We start from the raw sequence: 18837 nt of genomic DNA, 5'->3' as shown, positions 1-18837 counted from the left end.
TTCCTCTAAGAGTTTTATAGTGTCTGGTCTCACATTTAGGTCTTTAATCCATTTTGAGTTTATTTTTGTGTATGGTGTTAGTGTTCTAATTTCATTCTTGTACATGTAGCTGTCCAGTTTTCCCAGGACCACTATTGAAGAGACTGTCTTTTCTCCATTGTATAGTCTTGCCTCCTTTGTCGTAGATTAATTGACCATAGGTGTGTGGGTTTATTTCTGGGCTTTCTATGCTGTTCCACTGGTCTATGTGTCTGTTAGTGTGCCAGTACCATACTGTTTTGATTACTGTAGCTTTATAGTATAGTCTGAAGCCAGGGAGCATGATTCCTTCAGCTCCAGTTTTCTTAAGATTGCTTTGGCTGTTTGGGGTCTTCTGTGTTTCAATACAAATTTTAAGATTTTTGGTTCTAGATCTGCAAAAACTGCCATTGGTAATTTGATAGGGATTGCATTGAATCTGTAGATTACTTTGGGTAGTACAGTAAGTCCGCTACATGTGAACCTTCAAGTTGCGAACTTTCAAAGATGCGAACATGCGTTTACATGTCCAATCACATTAAGTTTGGCATACATTGTCTGGCATACATTGTCACGTACATGCATCCTCTACAAGTGGTTGTGCTTTTGTGTACTTTACAGTACAGTACTGTATAGAGTACAGTAGTACAGTATCTTTATTTCAAACCCATGATGTCCAGAAGCAAGCAAAAAAGCAGTGGAGATGTAACTGGTACTACTGTACTTTTCAAGGCACTGTACTGTAAGATTAAAAATGTTTTATTTTTTGTTTGTTTTTTATGTATTATTTGTGTGAAAAGTATTATAAATCTATTACAATATAGTACTTATATAGTTTCCCAATCGTGTTAGTTGGGTACCTAGGCTAACTTAAGTGGACTTACGAACAAATTGGACTTAGGAATGCACTCTGAATGGAACTCATTCAGATGTAGGGGACTTAACTGTGCAGTCATTTTGACAATACTGATTCTTCCAATCCAGGAACATGGTGTATCTTTCCATCTGTTTGTGTCATCTTCAATTTCTTTCATCAGCGTCTTATAGTTTTCAGAGTACAGGTCTTTTTCCTCCTTAGGTAGGTTTCTTCATAGGTGTTTTATTTTTCGTGTGATGGTAAATGGGATTGTTTTCTTAATATCTCTTTCTGGTCTTTCATTGTTAGTGTATAGAAATGCAAGAGATTTCTGTGTATTAATTTTGTATCCTGCAACTTTACCAGATTAATTGATGAGCTCTAGTAGTTTTCTGGTAGCATCTTTAGGATTTCCTGAGTATAGTATCATGTCATCTACAAACAGTGACAGTTTTACTACTTTTCCAATCTGGATTCCTTTTGTTTCTTTTTCTTCTTTGATTGCAATGGCTAAGACTTCCAAAACTATGTTCAGTAACAGTGTCGAGAGTGGACATCCTTGTCTTGTTCCTGATCATAGAGGAAATGCTTTCAGCTTTTTACTGTTGAGTATGATGTTAGCTGTGCGTTTGTCATATATGGCCGTAACTATGTTGAAGTATGTTCCCTTTATGCCCACTTTCTGGAGAGTATTTATCATGAATGGGTGTTGGATTTTGTCAAGCTTTTTCTGCATCTATGGAGATGATCATATAGTTTTTATTCTTCAATTTGTTAATATGGTGTATCACACTAATTAATTTGCAGATATTGAAAAATCCTTGCGTCCTAAGATAAATCCCACTTGATGATGGTGTATGATCTTTTTAATGTATTGTTGGATTCGGTTTGCTAGTATTTTGTTGAGGATTTTTGAGTCTATGTTCATCAGTGATATTGGCCTGTAATTTTCTTTTGTGGTATCTTTGTCTACTTGTGGTATCAGGGTGATGGTGGCCTCATAGAATGAGTTTGGGAGTGTTTCTTCCTCTGCAATTTTTTGAAATACTTTCTGAAGGATAGGTGTTAACTCTTCTCTAAGTGTTTGATAGAATTTGCCTGTGAAGCCATCTGGTCCTGGACTTTTGTTTGTTGGAATTTTTTTTTTTTTTTTTTTCTTTTTGCGGTATGCGGGCCTCTCACTGTCGTGGCCTCTCCCGTTGCGGAGCACAGGCTCCGGATGCGCAGGCCCAGCGGCCATGGCTCACGGGCCCAGCCGCTCCGCGGCATATGGGATCCTCCCAGATCGGGGCACGAACCCGTATCCCCTGCATCGGCAGGCGGACTCTCAACCACTGCGCCACCAGGGAGGCCCTTGTTGGAATTTTTTAACCACAGTTTTAATTTCAGTGCTTGTGATTGGTCTATTCATATTTTCCATTTCTTCCTGGTTCAGTTTGGCTTGATTTTACCGTGCAAAGAATTTGTCCATTTCTTCTGGGTTGTCCATTTTATTGGCATATAGTTGCTTGTAGTAGTCTCTTAGGATGCTTTGTATTTCTGTGGTGTCCATTCTAACTTCTCCTTTTTCATTTCTACTTTTATTGATTTGAGCCCTTTCCCTTTTTTTCTTGATGAGTCTGGCTAAAGCTTTATCAGTTTTGTTTATCTTTTCAAAGAACCAGTTTTTAGTTTCATTGATCTTTTGTTTTCTTCATCTCTATTTCATTTATTTCTGTTCTGATCTTTATGATATCTGTCCTTCTGATAACTTTGGGTTTTGTTTGTTCTTTCTCTAGTTGCTTTAGGTAAGGCTAGGTTGTTTATTTGAGATTTTTCTTATTTCCTGAGGTAAGATTGTATTGCTATAAACTTCCCTCCTAGAACTGCTTTTCCTGTGTCCCATAGGTTTTGGGTCGTCATGCTTTCGTTTTCATTTGTCTCTAGGAATTTGATTTCCTCTTTGATTTCTTCAGTGATCCATTGGTTGTTTAGTAGCATATTGTTTAGCCTCCAGGTTTGTGTTTTTTACAGTTTTTTTCTTGTGGTTGATTTTTAATCTCACAGCATTGTGGTTGGAAAAGATGGTTGACATGATTTCAGTTTTCTTAAATTTATCTAGGCTTGCTTTATGTCCCATCATGTGATCTATCCTGGAGAATGTTCTGTGTGCACTTGAGAATGTGTATTCTGCTGCTTTCAGGTGGAATGCTCTAGAAATATCAATTAAGTCCATCTGGTCTAATGTGTCATTTAAGGCCTGTGTTTCCTTAATTGATTTTGTTTGGATGCTCTGTCTATTGGTATAAGTGGGGTGTTAAAATCCCCCATGATTTCTCCTTTTCTGGCTGTTAGCATTTGCCTTATCTATTGAGGTGCTCCTGTACTGGGTGCATATATATTTACAATTGTCATATCTTTTTCTTGGATTGATCCCTTTATCATTATGTAGTGGCCTTTTTTGAATCTTGCAACAGTCTTTATTTTAAAGTCTGTTTTGTCTGAGTCTTGCTACTCCAGCTTTCTTTTTTTTTTTTTTTTTTTTTTTTTTTTTTTTTTTTTTTTTTTGCGGTATGCGGGCCTCTCACTGTTGTGGCCTCCCCCGTTGCGGAGCACAGGCTCCGGACGCGCAGGCTCAGCGGCCATGGCTCACGGGCCCAGCCGCTCCGCGGCATATGGGATCCTCCCAGACCAGGGCACGAACCCGTATCCCCTGCATCGGCAGGCGGACTCTCAACCACTTGCGCCACCAGGGAGGCCCTCCAGCTTTCTTTTGATTTCCATTTGCGTGGAATATCTTTTTCCATCCCCTCACTTTCAGTCTGTATGTGTCCCTAGGTCTGAAGTGGATCTCTTGTAGACAGCATATATATGGGTCTTGTTTTTGTATCCATTCAGCCAGTGTGTGTCTTTTGGTTGGAGCGTTTAATCCATTTACATTTAAGGTAATTACTGATATGTATGTTCTTATTGCCATTTTGTTAATTGTTTTGGGATTTTTTTTGTTTTAAGCTATGGACTTTTAGATGGCGTTTGAATATTTTTTTAAATTAATTAACTTATTTATTTTTGGCTGCATTGGGTCTTTGTTGCTGTGTGCCGGCTTTCTCTAGTTGCAGCGAGCGAGAGCTACTCATGTTGCGGTGCACGGGCTTCTCATTGTGGTGGCTTCTCTTGTTGCAGAGCACGGGCTGTAGGCACATGGGCTTCAGCAGTTGTGGCACATGGGCTCAGTAGTTGTGGCTCGCGGGCTCTAAAGTGCAGACTCAGTAGTTGTGGCGCATGGGCTTCGTTCCTCCGTGGCATGTGGGATCTTCCTGGACCAGGGATTGAACCCGTGTCCCCTGCATTGGCAGGCAGATTCCTAACCACTGCACCACCAGGGAAGTCCCTGGGATTGTTTTCATAGGTCTTTTTTCTTCCCTTCCTCTTTTGTTCTCCTCTCTTGTGATTTTATGACTATCTTTAGTGTTGTGTTTGGATTGCTTTTTCTATTGTAGATTTTTGGTTTGTGGTTACCATGAGGATTTGGTATAGTAGTACACACACACACACACACACACACACACACACACACACACACACACACACACACACACACACACACACACACACACACACACACACACACACACACACACACACACACACACACTAAGTTCCTGGTCTCTTAATTTCAAATGCATTTCCAATATCCTTCATTTGTATTCTCCTCACAGTTGCTACTTTTGATTTATGTGTGGATGATTTCCTACCTTTATGTTTGCTTTTACCGGTGAGCTGTCCCATTCGTAATTTTCTTGTTTCTAGTTGTGGCCTTTTCTTTTCCGATAGAAAAGTCATTATTTTGGCATTTTTTGGAAAGCTGGTTTGGTGGTGCTGAATTCTTGTAGCTTCTTCTTGTCTGTAAAGCTTTGATTCCTCTGTCGAATCTGAATGAGAGCCTTGCTGGGTAGAGTATTTTTGGTTGTATGTTTTTCTGTTTCATCACTTTAAATGTATCGTGGCACTCCTTTCTGTCCTGTAGAATTTCTGCTGAAAAATCAGATGATAACCTTATGGGGATTCCCTTGCATGTTATTTGTTGTGTTTTCCCCCTTGTTGCTTTTAATATTTTCTCTGTCTTTAATTTTTGTCAGTTTGATTAGTATGTGTCTCATTGTGTTCCTCCTTGGGTTTATCCTCTGTGCTTCCTGGACTTGGGTGACTGTTTCCTTTCCCATTTTAGGGAAGTTTTCAGCTATAATCTCTTCAAATATTTTCTCAGGCCCTTTCTCTGTCTCTCCTTCTGGAACCCCTATAATGTGAATGTTGGTGGACTTAAATGTTGTCCCAGAGGTCTCTTAAACTGTCCTCATTTCTTTTCATTCTTTTTTCTTTAATCTGTTCTGCGTCTGATTTCCACCATTCTGTCTTCCAGCTCACTTATCCATTTTTCTGGCTTATTTATTTTGCTATCAGTTCCTTCTAATGTATTTTTCATTTGAGTTAAGGTATTGTTCATCTGTTTGTTTGTTCTTTACATTTTCTGGCTCTTTGTTAAACATTTCTTGTGTCTTCTTGATCTGTGCCTCCATTTTTTTCCGATTTTGGATCATCTTTACCTCATTACTCTGACTTTTTATTCAGGTAGATTACCTGTCTCCACTTCACTTAGTTGTCCAACTAGGGTATTATTTTGTTCCTTTGCCTGGATTTGTGTTTTTTTTTTTTTTTTTTTGCAGTACGCGGGCCTCTCACTGTTGTGGCCTCTCCCGTTGCGGAGCACAGGCTCCGGACGCGCAGGCTCAGCGGCCATGGCTCACGGGCCTAGCCGCTCCGCGGCATGTGGGATCCTCCCGGACCGGGGCATGAACCCGTGTCCCCTGCGTCGGCAGGCGGACTATCAACCACTGCGCCACCAGGGAAGCCCCTGGATTTGTGTATTTTTGTTGATAAAAAATTAAAGTGAAATTTAAAAGCTGAAAGATTAAAAAGGGGGAAAGGTGTATAAAATATTTTTCTCTTATCTCACAGATTTGTTGTGAATATCAAATATGAAATTTTTGTCTTAAGTGAAAGTAGATCATACATTTTAAAGTTACACCAAGTGAATAATTTATGGCCCAGAAAAGAATAAGCTCCTAGAAAATATTCTCAATTTTTACAGTTGAAAAAACTGAAGTATATTGAAAATACCAAGTCCAAAAGTATTCATAGGGTTTTCTGTTTTTTACTGGACCTTTATCTAAGAGGTCTGATTCATGAAAAAGTTTAGATGTGCTTGCTTTCTATTTCCAGATTTGGTCTTAGTCTTTTCTGATAAGAAAACGGTAACACAAGGTGGTAGGTTTAAGTGATCTTTTCAGATGAAGAAACTGAATCCTTGAATGAACTTCTTTGTGGAATTTGTCTATATATAACTTGCTTATTTATAACTGTTAGTTTTGGTTTTTGTTTCACATAAAATGACAAAGCTAAACTTTTAAAATATTTAAAAAGAAATGTATTTTTTTCTGTTCTAAAGTAGATAAATATTTATTTCATTGGTTCTAGTCAAATGAAATAGTTTTTAAAAGTACAGGCAGACCTTGGTTGAAAACAGCCCTGTCCCTTATTAGATTTGTGATCTTGAACAAGTCAGTTAACCTCATTGGTACTCAGTTTCTTTTTCTATAGAGATAGCAGTACTTCACCAAGCTGTTATAAGAATTAAAATAAGATGATAGTTTTATACTTGGCACAGAGTGTGGCACATGGAGTGCAGTCAGTAAATGGTAGGTGCTGCTTCTCCTGTTTGGTTTGGCAGCAGGTTAGATCACAGAACCAGAGTAGATTTAGAGAGAAGACTCATTGTCCTGACCATGTTATTCTGCCAGTATTTTACTAGATTGACTGCTTAAGCTGTGATCATTTGTATAAATTATACAAATATATATAATTGTGTAACCCCCCCCACACACACAACACATTTTTAAAATTAAGCCAGTGACCATAGGAAGGATAAACCAGGATGGGTGGGGAAGGACAACAAAGGCTTGGCTGTGGGTTTTCTGTTGTAATTTATCACAATTTATTTTGACTTAAGAAGTGATAAGTTTTGGGGTTTTTTGCAGGTGACTTTTTCAAAGAAACCTCTGCATAAATAAGTTTTTTTTTTAATACAAAATTTAACTTTATGTGTGAATAGGTTCTGATAATATATGTATTTTTAATCTTAGGGTACAGCTTGTATGTATTTCAAGCGCTTTTATCTTAATAACTCAGTAATGGAATATCACCCCCGGATAATAATGTGAGTATAAGCCTAATTTATTGATTTTCATTTAAGAAGACTTTTATACTATTTGAGCATGTGTGTGTGAAAAAATGACTTCCTAATAAAGGGTAATTTAGACTTGCATTCTATTCTGAACTTAAGATCCCTCCTGATACTCATTAATATACCTGTATAATTCTTTCTTCCCTGTAATACTCATGGCATCTGTATTGGCACTTGTCCAAATTCAAATTCTGGTTTTCTTAAACTGGCTTCCATAATATCCCTTTCTGTTAGCCAAACCTGTCTTCGCCCGTTTGCTCTGACTGAGAATCATTTACGGTAACTTCTCTTCCTGTACATCCTGTCAGTTTACAAGTCCTATAGTTCCATAGTCATTTCACTTGAACAAAGGTCTGTTGTGTTTCTGCCCTCTGCTAAGCACTGTGCATATCGTTAAAAATAAGGATGAAGTTAGTATGAGACTCATCAAAGAACTTGCTGTCAATCGTGCTGTCCCTGTGTATTTTCTCTTTTTCATTTCCATTTCTACCAGTCTAGGTCAGGCCCTTGTTACTTCCAGTCTTGGTTTTTGTGGTAATCTTATTATTAATTTCTCACTCTGAAATTTATGTAGTAGCCATGAGAGTTTCATAGGTTTGTTCCTGAGGTAATAATCCCCTATTTAAATGTCCTTGGAGACTTCCACTGATGGCTTTCCATAATGTTTCTTTAACATACCTTTCTTCTCAGGCCCATGTGTACTATTATTTTTTCTCTTCCATCTATATTTCATGATGCTGAGTACCCTTATTCTTCAGTTATTTTGTTTTTCCAGATACTTAGGCTGAACTATATAAAACTGGCATTAAGTTACTAATGATTGAATGCTGTGGCACTGTTATAGAGTTCAACCTAATTTTTATAGTCTCTGTATGGATAAAAAGATTAAACAGGAAACTCTCTTTTTTTAAATCAATTTCCTTAGATGTCTAGTATAGTCATTTGTGAATATTAGGCAATTTTAGAACATATTTTAGAAATATTTTGGTATTCCTCAAAGTATATACATAACCTTCCCCTTATTTTTTCCTCCAGGCTCACTTGTGCATTTTTGGCCTGCAAAGTGGATGAATTCAATGTGTCTAGTCCACAGTTTGTTGGAAATCTGCGGGAGAGTCCTCTTGGACAAGAGAAGGCACTTGAACAGATTTTGGAATATGAACTACTTCTTATACAGCAACTTAATTTCCACCTTATTGTCCACAATCCTTATAGACCCTTTGAGGGCTTTCTCATTGATTTAAAGGTAATCTTGCTGACTAAAGTAAACTGGTGGAGTAAACTCCTTTGCTACTGTTCTTTAACCAAAATAATCAAAATTTTATGATAACTAGTAATGATCGTAATTGTTACACAGTTAGGCTTGCTAAAATGTGTTTGGCCTGGACTTCTAGGGCAATGGTTCTCAAACTTCAGTGTGCATCAGAATCACATGGAGGGCTTATTAACTGAGATTGTCAGACTGTAGTTCTTGAGCTTCTGATCTAGTAGATTTGCAAATACTGGTCCAGGGACCATAATGAGGACAATTGTAATGCTTTTAAAGACTTAAGATAACTCTTCTAACTCAAGTATACTGTCTTGGATCTTCATACATACAAAATTCTTAATTCTAAACTACAAGATTGCTAACTGACTTCTATTTTTAGAAATTTTACAAAATTCTTAATTTTAAACTAGAAGATTGCTAAGTGACTTCTATTTTTAGGGCGTTGTGAACTGAAGTCAATATGTGGGCATCAAAAATAATAGTAAATAAATGTTTTGTCAGAACATTGACAAAAGCAACTTGTTTTGTTTTGGCCCTGAAGAAGGACTTCGGATAGTGTGAGTTAAGTGAACAGAAGTCAAAAACTGGTTCATTCATCTTGAGTGGCCAAATTTGGGTGCCTTCTATATGTCAGACATGGTGCTTGAGGATGTAGTCAAGAACAAGACAGGAACAGCCTCCACTTTATAGGCTTTACAGTCTAATGGGAAAGACAATCATATATTCAGTGTGCTAATTGTTAACAGAAGGGGAAATACAGGGTACTTTAGAAGGAGATAGCAGATTGAGAGGAAGGGGAGACAGTTCTGAGAAAGTGTAATTTGAAGTAAAATTCAGAGCAAGAGTAGGGATTGGGTGGTGGAAGAGCATCCCATTCAGAGAGACTTTTCTGGCCAAAGGCCCAGACTTAACAAACCATGGTGTACTGAAGAACCTAAACAGAACTTAGAGGTAAATGGGGAGGATTGCCACGGAGTGCTGCCTGAGTGGAAGGCAGAGTATAGACAGTGGAGGTAACGTTACAGATTTTGAATAGAGCAATGGGATACCAGTGAAAGGGTCAAGTCTAATGAGTGGCGTGATTAGGTTTGCAGCTATAAAAAACATGTTGGCAAACTCATGCATCAGCCTGCGTCAGATGTTTATTGCACACCTGTATGTGTCAGGCATAACATGCAGAATGGATTCGAATGGATGAAGGGATACCAGTTGGGTTGCTGTTATAGTAGTTCAGGCAGAAAGACAGTGGTTGGTTTGACTCATGAAGTGGTAGTGGGTACAGAGAGAGCTTCTTGGGCTTTAGAATCAGTAGAGCTTGAGGAATGATTGCGTACAGAGAGCGAGGACACTGGAAGAACCCCCGGGTTTCTGGCCTGAGCGTATCGGTGGATGGTGGTACACATATACAGGAAACAGTGGCACAGGAGAGATTTATTGATGGTGGTGGGGTAGGGATTTGATGAATTTGGTTTGGGACATGATGAATTTCCATTGCTTGCAAGACATTCAGGTTGGTAGATATTTGTGTCTGGAGGCCAGAGAAGATGACTAGGCTGAAGGCATAGATTTGCGCATCACTGCCGCCCCAGGAAGATTTAAAGTGGATTGGTCATAAGGACCATTTATTTAAAGGGTAGCTAGAGAAAAGTAAGAAGCTAGTAAGAAGACTGAAGAATATCCAAAGAGGTAGGACTTTTGGAGAAGTGAAGGGAAGTAGAATAAGCTCTCCAATCCTGCTCAGAATTCAGGCAAAGTAAAAGTTGACATTTGCTAGATTTAGTGCCAGAAAGGTGACTTGTGATCTTGGTGAAATTAGTCTTCTTGGAGTGTGAAGGAAAAAAGCAGATTGGAGCTGGTTGGGGAATAGAAGGTGAGAAGACAAGTGTATATAACTTGGATTAAACAGCTTGTCTTTGAAGTGGAAAAAGAAGATGGGATAATTGAGAAGATGGGGGGAACTGCTAGAAGTAGAAGAAAGGAACAATTTTTTGTCATGTTTTGTTTTGCACGAGAAACTGATTTAGAACGCTAGTAGAGAAAGCTTAATGGAACATGTGTAGCTCAAGTTTTCCTTTGGAGTGTGGTAGAAGGGCCTGGCATGGGATTTTGAAGCAAGGTAGAAGAACTGGCTGTTTCTCTTAACCGAGGGAAAGAGGAAAGCATGGGTGAGGATAACGTTATGTTTGGGGATTTGGCCATAGCAGGAAATAGTGTCTTTGTTATCAACAGAGATCATTTTCTGAGAGCAGTGGAGTTCCTGAGAATTATCAAAGACATTGAGTCAGGTAGAAAGTGTTTAACATAATCACTGAAAAATGGGAGAATACATTTTCTGTGGAATATTGTAGCTAGGCAGTGTTGAGAGCCTTGTTGAGGTCAGTGAACCTGAATTTATAGTAATATTACCAGACCTGTTGGTAGTATTGTTTTCTCTAGCAGCACCCAGAAATCTGGGTATAGTTGCAAAGCAGAAGGTTGGTTGAATTCGACCACTATTGAAGTTTTGCTGGAAATATGTTGGCAGCATACTGGGGCAGGGAATGGAAGAGGGAAATGAGAACCAGTGGACACTGGTGAGTAGAAGCAAGTATAGGGATAAGGAACCAGAGGTCCTAAGGAGGAAGTCAAAGAACAGCTGTGAAGTAATTGAGCAAATGTAGGTACTGGGGAAGGGAATGCTGTGGTCAGAGTAGAATGTTGGATTTGTCATCAGAGGTCAGGCATTTTGGGATGACAAGACCTGTGTGTGATTGTACAGTTGACTCTGGCTATTTTGTTTGAGAGTATAGAAAAGATTTCTTACTGCTTTGGGACTTGAATGTAGATATCTGAAATATATCTAAGGTTTTAGGATTTAGGGTTCATTTTAAAGGGTAAGAATGGTTAGAAAATAGGGGATCATCCATATTTCTTGGGCATATACTAAAAATAATTCTGTAATCAAACAAAGATTCATTTCCCAAAAGTAAATTTTTAGTATTTAGGAATTTCAAATCAAAATGAGGTGGTGCTTTGGTTTCTGAATGTGATCTTACAGGAGTTACTGAAAGTATCCTGTGTTAAGCACTTTCTGGTTTATAGGAATAGTTTTGTACTGTTATTATTCCATGAGACCCTCAGAAGTGATAACATTTGCAAACTTTCTTTCTAGACTCGCTATCCCATGTTGGAGAATCCAGAGATTTTGAGGAAAACAGCTGATGACTTTCTTAATAGAGTTGCACTGACGGATGCTCACCTTTTATACACACCTTCCCAGATTGCTCTGACTGCCATTTTATCTAGTGCATCCAGAGCAGGAATTACTATGGAAAGGTATTATTTTGTGTTTTAACTTAGATTAGACTCAGTCCCTCAGTTTATTCCTTCCTGGAGTCCCAAGTTTTTAAGTAAGGTTCACTTTGTAATGTTAGTCCTTCATATCTCCTGTGGTTGAGCGTTGTTGAGGGCAAGTGAGGGAAGAAATGGAATCACCTTTTAAGGAAATATTTTAAAATTCAGTAAAATATTTTTGAGCTAAGAGGATCCATTTACGACTGAAGTAGAATTAAATTAGGTGATCCTCAAAAGACTGATAACAGCTACCAATATATGGCAAATTTAGAAGTTTTGTGAACTGGTAAGCAGCATGAGTGCAACAAATACGTCTGCCTTGTTTTATCATTAATCTCCTGCTGTGGAGCATGTGTGGCACATGGAATTCAGTAAAGATTTGTTGAATGAAGAATACTTTAGGGAATGTCCAAATGAATTTTAATTAACTATAGATACTAATAGCTGATACATAAGTGCGCACTGAGAACCAGGCTCTGTGATAAGCACTTTACATGAACTAAATTCACTTGATTCTTAAGATAATATCTTGTGTGAAGGTCAATTACATATTTATTATATTCATTTATAACTAACTCAAGCACAGGCTAGCAGTAAGTTAGACTTTAAAAATCTTTACATTTAATTTCTTTCTAGCAATTTAATTTCTTTATACCTTCGAAGTTCTGCTTGATTCATTCCTAGAAATAGCTGAGGAGGAAAGATGATAAAACTTTCTAAATTTAAACTTTTCTGCATGTTTGTAATCCCTCATCTGTAATTTCATAATCCATTGATCCAGTGGCAGGAAACATGAACAGATGTGATTTAGTCTTTATTCAACTGAATGGGAATAGTTTTAGGTTTCTTTGCAGAAATATTAATGTTACTGATTACAAGATACTGCCCCAGAATATCACTGAAGTATTTCACATTTCGTGGTATATACACCATGTTAAGTTTCTAAGACATGAATACTGAATTTCAAAACAAATCCAAGATAAAGGATTGTGGGCTTGTATTTTGTTTAATTTATGGTATGCCTCTTCTGTATAAACACAGCTCACCAACTGTATATAAGTATATACATTTAATCCCAAAGTGATCTATACCTTCATTTATTTACTAAGCAAACCTTTATGGAGGTTTTTTTTTTTTACATTGCCTTCTGTGTACCATGCACTGTACTATAATGTAGAAATATAAGAATGAACAAGCTATCCTTGTAGGAAGGGTGGCCATGCAGATTGATACCTATGGAGTTTGCGGGTATGGAGCTTCCATAGTGTAAGGGGAAAAGCCTCTTTTTCACAATTCAAACAACCAGTTGTTTGCTTAATCTGTTTAAGCATTGTATCTTATGCAGGTATATGCTAATTTTTCAGTGGTGAGATTTTCCTTACGTCAGTAGAGAGGGATGAAGGATCCTAAGGTCCAAATTAGAGTGTATTTCATCTTAGAAGTTTAGTTAGTTATAATTTCAGATAGGCAGGTGAAAGTGAAATTGTGGTACCTTGGGCTCATTGCAAATTGAATACACTTTTGTTGCATTCCCAGGGACTATAGACATTTGGGCATTTTTTTCCCTTGAGGAAATGCTTTCAAATTATTTTTAGCTTCTGACATCCTTTGTAACTTTTGAGATACATGGAAATTGCCTTTATGTTTATTACTGATTTCAAAAGGGGGGAGTCCTTGTGCTGTTGTAATATTCTGAATGAGGCTTAAGATTATTAGTCATAGAATGTTACATTGTTGTTGATTAGAGGTTTCTTCTTTTTCATTGGATTTAGAGCTTTATTTTGTATTTCCTAGTTTGACTTCTTAGGTAATGAAAAAAAAACAAAGATGTCAAAAGTGTGAGGAGTTTTAGGGAGAAAAGTGAAAGGAAAAAACCAATTGTTATTTTGAATTACTGATAACGAGAAATGTATTAGTTGTTAGGGGAATTATTGATTTCCATATCTAAAATGAAACTCCCACAATAGACGATGAAGGTGTAACAGCAAAGGTAGTTATCAAAACTTTGTAATGTAGTTTAAATGATTTTGAGAGTTTAAAAGACATACAGCAACAAAATTTCTTAAAGAATTGTCTTTCTAATTTTTGTTGTTTTATTTCACCCAAGAGAAAAATTAAGTTTTTTTTACATTCATGTTTGAAAGATTACGTTGCCTTGAGAATCTGTTCACTTGGGCTTTTATCAGTTATAGATCAAGTTCAAGTATATAAAACCTCAGAGTAACTAAAAATTTAAAAATAGAAATTATATTTTTATACTGTCATTAGTTCCAAGAAAACAGATAATTGGGCTTTATGTACATTTATGGAATAGTATTAACACCTTTAATCTGGACTTGATGCAAAAAAGATGTAATAGATTTGTAAAGCATGGGGTGATGTTCTTATTGGTTTGAATACCTGTTTGTCCCAAGAAGAGCAATTATAGTTAACATGGACTTGATATTAAGGGGAGAGAGAATCCTTACTAGTGCCAGGTTTTAGCTCTGCTGCTACCTGACTTTATTCATAACTTCTCTGTCCCTGTGACTCAGATTCCTCACCTGTAAAATGAGTGAGATTAGACTCATAGGTCTAAATATTAAACACTTAACATGAAAAGTACTGAGTAATGCTCCTGTTAGTTTCATATCATTTTCTCTCTGAATATATTATGGAAGTTAAATTAACTTGAACATAAAGCGTTTTGAACCTAGTATAAATTGTAGTAAATCCTTAAGATTGTAAGAGATACAGATTATAGTTTAGTAGAGTTCAAAGTATTGTTATTTAACAGTTTTAAAGTAAATTTATTTAAAAACTGACCTTGATTATGAAATGAACATGGAGGAAAATAATTTATGATGTCATATTTTCTCAAGATGCTATGTGTTCAATAGATTTAAATTTTTTTCCTTTCTTTTCCAGTTACTTATCAGAAAGTCTGATGCTAAAAGAGAACAGAACTTGCTTGTCACAGTTACTAGATATAATGAAAAGTAAGTAAAACAGAACACTTTATAAAATACTCTTCTATCACAAAGCTACTTTCTAAGTAAATAACATCCTGGTATTTAACTTGAGATAACAGATTATTCAGATTTACTTATATTGAGTTATTGTATCATGGAGGCATGAAGGATACATTGGTGAAGAACAAATAGAAGGTACATGAAAGAAAGTAGTTTTTACATAGAACATTTTAGGAAAGTGAAAATATAATCAGATTCAGAAAGGATTGAGATTCAAAACAGGGTCCCTTTAAAGTATACCCGAATATGGTGAGCACTGAAAAAGATCTCAGGGAATTAAAGCCTAATTAAATTTGAAACTTCCATTTTGTAGGTAAATTAGCTTTAACTAGTTAATATGTGTCATTTGCTAGTTCTGCCAGTATTTTGAATTTGGCCCAATGAAACTGATTTCAGGCTCTTGGGCTTCAGAACTGTGGGAGAATCCATTCTGTTGTTTTAATAAGCCTTACTAAGTTTGTGGTAATTTTTAATAGCAGCCTCAGGAAACTAACATAGCTCCTCACAACAAAGAATTATCCAGCCCCAACTAGTGTCGATGCTGAGAAACACTGTCTTAAGGGGCTTTTTTTTCTTCTTTCACTTTTTAAAAATACAGTTGGTTTACAATGGTGTGTTAGTTTCAGGTGTACAGCAAAGTGATTCATATTCTTTTCCATTATAGGTTATTACAAGATATTGAATATAGTTTCCTTAGCTGTACAGTAGGTACTTGTTGAGTCAGAACCTCCACTAACCTGGTTAGCTAGGTTAGCCAGTCCTTTCCATTTTCATACTTGCTCATGTCACACTGCATGCTCATGGCTACTAGAGTAGTCGTTAGGGTTAAAAACTGTGTGTTTGTTTGTTTCCAAACCTTTTGTGCCAATTGTCCTTGTTAATAAAATTTGTGGTTTAAATACTGAATAAACCAATAAAATATGAGATTGAATATCTTGATCTTGGATGACAGGGAGTACTTCTTACATGTTTTATGTTTCAAAAGTCAACATGCTTCAGGGTGTGGAAGTATCATTTCTTATTTCTTGGCTTGAAATGATCTTTGATGCCTTCCCTCTTTGAGAAAAATGGATTTGTGATTTACGAATCATAAGGTAGGTTTTCAGTTATACCACTAGAGGGTTCACTTCCAAAGCTAATCGCAGTTTGGCCATAGACATTTGGATCAGGGAATTTAGTAGGTAGAAGAGGTCTTAAAGGTAACTCACTGTGCTCATTTTACAGCTGACAGTTTTATTACTGATTTTGTCTCAGTACCTTTATTTTATTCCATTTGTTTTAGTAAAAAATAAGAATAGTTCTTGATAAAGGTATCTTATTCATCATTTTTCACACAAAGGTATTGTCCTAAGGGTGTTAAGTCACTAGTATTAATTCAATTGCAAACACTGCTTTATTTGCATTATGAGATAAGACACTCATTTGGAGCACGTGGCTGGCTAATAATAAGCCCTGGATCTCTCATCATTTCCCTAATAAATCTTGAGATTTATGTTCTTTGGTTTATTGTAGTTGAATAACAAAATGGATCAGGGTAGAGGATGTTTCTGCGATTTTAAAGTCAGTGCTGTTACTCTAAAGAGGACATATTTGTTTTCTTGGTCATATACTTCATTGTATAGGTTTTGTATTTTGTTAAAGCAAAGGATCACTGACATGTTTTTACTAAGCATCTTCCCTTCATTACATGTTATGTAATAATGGTTTTCTTTGTAAATAGTAGTACACTCTTGGCCTACCATCTGTAGGATAGAATCTTATGAATATGGTTGGTGGCAGGGAACAAAGCTTGTTTACTAAATCATGTAGGGATTTTTTAAAAGCCTTATTAAAACTAAGCAAAAAGTGACCATGGTAGGATTTTAAAAAAATACTGACTAGTAGAGCATGCTTATCTTTAGGCTGTACATGATGTGGGCTAAGCATCAGACAGCTATAATAACTTGAACTAGAAGTATGGTGTTCATTGGATTTTAATGTGGAACAGTATTAATCCTGGTAAGAATAATCACATTTCAAGAGTGTTTTTTGTTCCCAAAACTAGATGGGGAAACATCATTCAACTCCCTTATGAGAACAAGGCTTTTTATTATCTGGTATAAATGCTTTTTTTATCTCCACATAGACATGAGGAACTTGGTAAAAAAATATGAACCACCCAGACCTGAAGAAGTCGCTGTTCTGAAACAGAAGTTGGAGAGATGTCACTCTGCTGAGCTTGCACTTAACATAATTACGTAAGTAGATGTGAGACTGTTAATTCAAGAATAGATATAATTGTTACTGTCTCCAGCTAGTCCTTAAATTAACTTAATTGGTAAATGTTTGCTCATGTGGGGAAAACTGACTTACCCATTAAATCAGATTTTTTTTATTGACTGGAGATTTCTAATAGGATTAAACACGAGATAATAAATTACGAATTTGGCTTTCACAGTACATTCTGCTCCTGCTATGACTAATGTGTTCTTTGGCTTGTGGGCCCTGTCCTGTTCTGTTACTCCTTGTGGGGTCCCCTGGGCAGAGTCTTCCTAGGGAAATCCTGCACCTCTTCTTGCCCTTTTAATCTTTCGGTTCTTTGTAGGTCTGGTATCTCCTCTGAAGAACAAGTATACTGTTCCACACTTAATTCTGTTAGCTAGGGTGGGGAAACTTGGCACATTTTCTCTCAGTGGTAACTTTATATTGAAGACAGAACCAATAGGAAAATGTGCTGTTCGATCTCTTCTTGCAGCCATAAGGAACACTGTTAATGTGTCTTATTGATTTGTAGGCTGAATGTGGAAATCACCATTTTCAGGTTCTTTATGCTTTGCAGTTTGAAGGATCTACTTAACCCTTTTGACATATAAAACAATTGAGGATATGGGCAAGTATAGGAATGGTAAAACTATTGTTTTCTATTCCGTGGAATGCATTCTGTAAAATTTGGTAAAACTATTATTTTCTATTCCGTGGAATGTATTCTGTAAAATTTACTGGGGGTTAGCTCTGGCATCTGAACAGTAATATGCATTTGAGATGTTTCTGATCTCTAATCGGAGACTGTATCCTATTGGATAATATATGAGAAGCCAGAACAGCATTCCAAGGTCTTCAAATCAGGAATACATGACTCAAATTCTTTAACTATAAAGTTGTAGTAGGAGAATATCGAAGGACTTATCAAGTGTGCAACATGTGGGACTATATTATATTTGTAGCTGTAACTGTAAAACATGGCTTAGCATAGAACTTAAAATTGGTAAATTTCGTTCCTGGGTTTCAGTGGTAACTAAGAGGAAGGAAGGAGTGGTGGCAGAGAGGTAAAGAAAAATGTTGACTTTAATGAATGAAAGTATTAAAGCACTGATTTATAATCTTTTCACATTGATTTTGAAATGGGCTTAGACCAGGTGTTGGCAAACTATGGCCCATGGGCCAAATCTAGGCCACTACCTGTTTATAGTAGTAGTCTTATTGGAACAGAGGTACACCCAGTAGTTTGCATTATTGTCTACTGCTGTTTTCACACTATAGCAGAAGAGTTGGGTAGTTGTCACAGAAACTGCATGGCCTACGAGGCCTAAAATATTTACTCTCTGACCTTTTCAAAGAAAATTTTGTCAACCTCTGAATTAGACCATTGAACTATTAATCCTACCCTTCCACCTAGGTAATGGACCATAATCCAAAATTCCTAATTGCCAGAATTTACATCTTACTCCAGGTGACCATTTGCTTTGCACTGTGTCAAGCAAATCTTGCATATCTATGAGTACTTGAGGGGTGCTTCTCAAACTGTCTGTAAAGGACTGTTGGTTTTCTTTTTAACCCATTACAGACCTATACTTCTGTAAAATGTAACAACCAATTACTTAGAAAAACAAAATAAAAAGACATAAAAAATAAGCTTAAATTTTATTAGAATCAACAGTCATAAATTAATCTATCAAATTGCTATAAAAGTTTCTAAACATACACTTAATTTCTGTACTTATCTCATTGCACACTGGAAATGGTTCATGGACCAGCAGCACTGGTCCATGGACCACACTTATAAGTACTACTTTAGGGTAAAATATCTTTC

The 18837-nt window shown here is 36.7% G+C and overlaps 1 protein-coding gene across 5 annotated transcripts in view; it reads left to right on the top strand.

Moving 5' to 3' along the window:
- The window catches only part of CCNH (cyclin H), a 51126-nt gene that overhangs the window by 3997 nt on the left and 28292 nt on the right, over nucleotides 1-18837 (top strand). For all 5 annotated transcript variants that reach the window (XR_009531457.1, XR_009531458.1, XM_060093130.1 and 2 more), the window contains exons 3-7: nucleotides 7054-7127; nucleotides 8190-8400; nucleotides 11576-11739; nucleotides 14665-14735; nucleotides 16894-17005. Coding sequence is in view for 3 of the 5 variants with exons in the window: in XM_060093130.1 (XP_059949113.1) it covers nucleotides 7054-7127; nucleotides 8190-8400; nucleotides 11576-11739; nucleotides 14665-14735; nucleotides 16894-17005 (632 nt within the window). In the remaining 2 variants the exon portion in view is untranslated. The remainder of the gene's footprint in view (nucleotides 1-7053; nucleotides 7128-8189; nucleotides 8401-11575; nucleotides 11740-14664; nucleotides 14736-16893; nucleotides 17006-18837) is intronic.

Source organism: Mesoplodon densirostris, chromosome 3 (genome assembly GCF_025265405.1).
Source record: "Mesoplodon densirostris isolate mMesDen1 chromosome 3, mMesDen1 primary haplotype, whole genome shotgun sequence".
NCBI lineage: Eukaryota > Metazoa > Chordata > Mammalia > Artiodactyla > Ziphiidae > Mesoplodon > Mesoplodon densirostris.
Note: the sequence above shows the minus strand (reverse complement) of the source record. Positions and strands in the feature narration are given on the sequence as shown.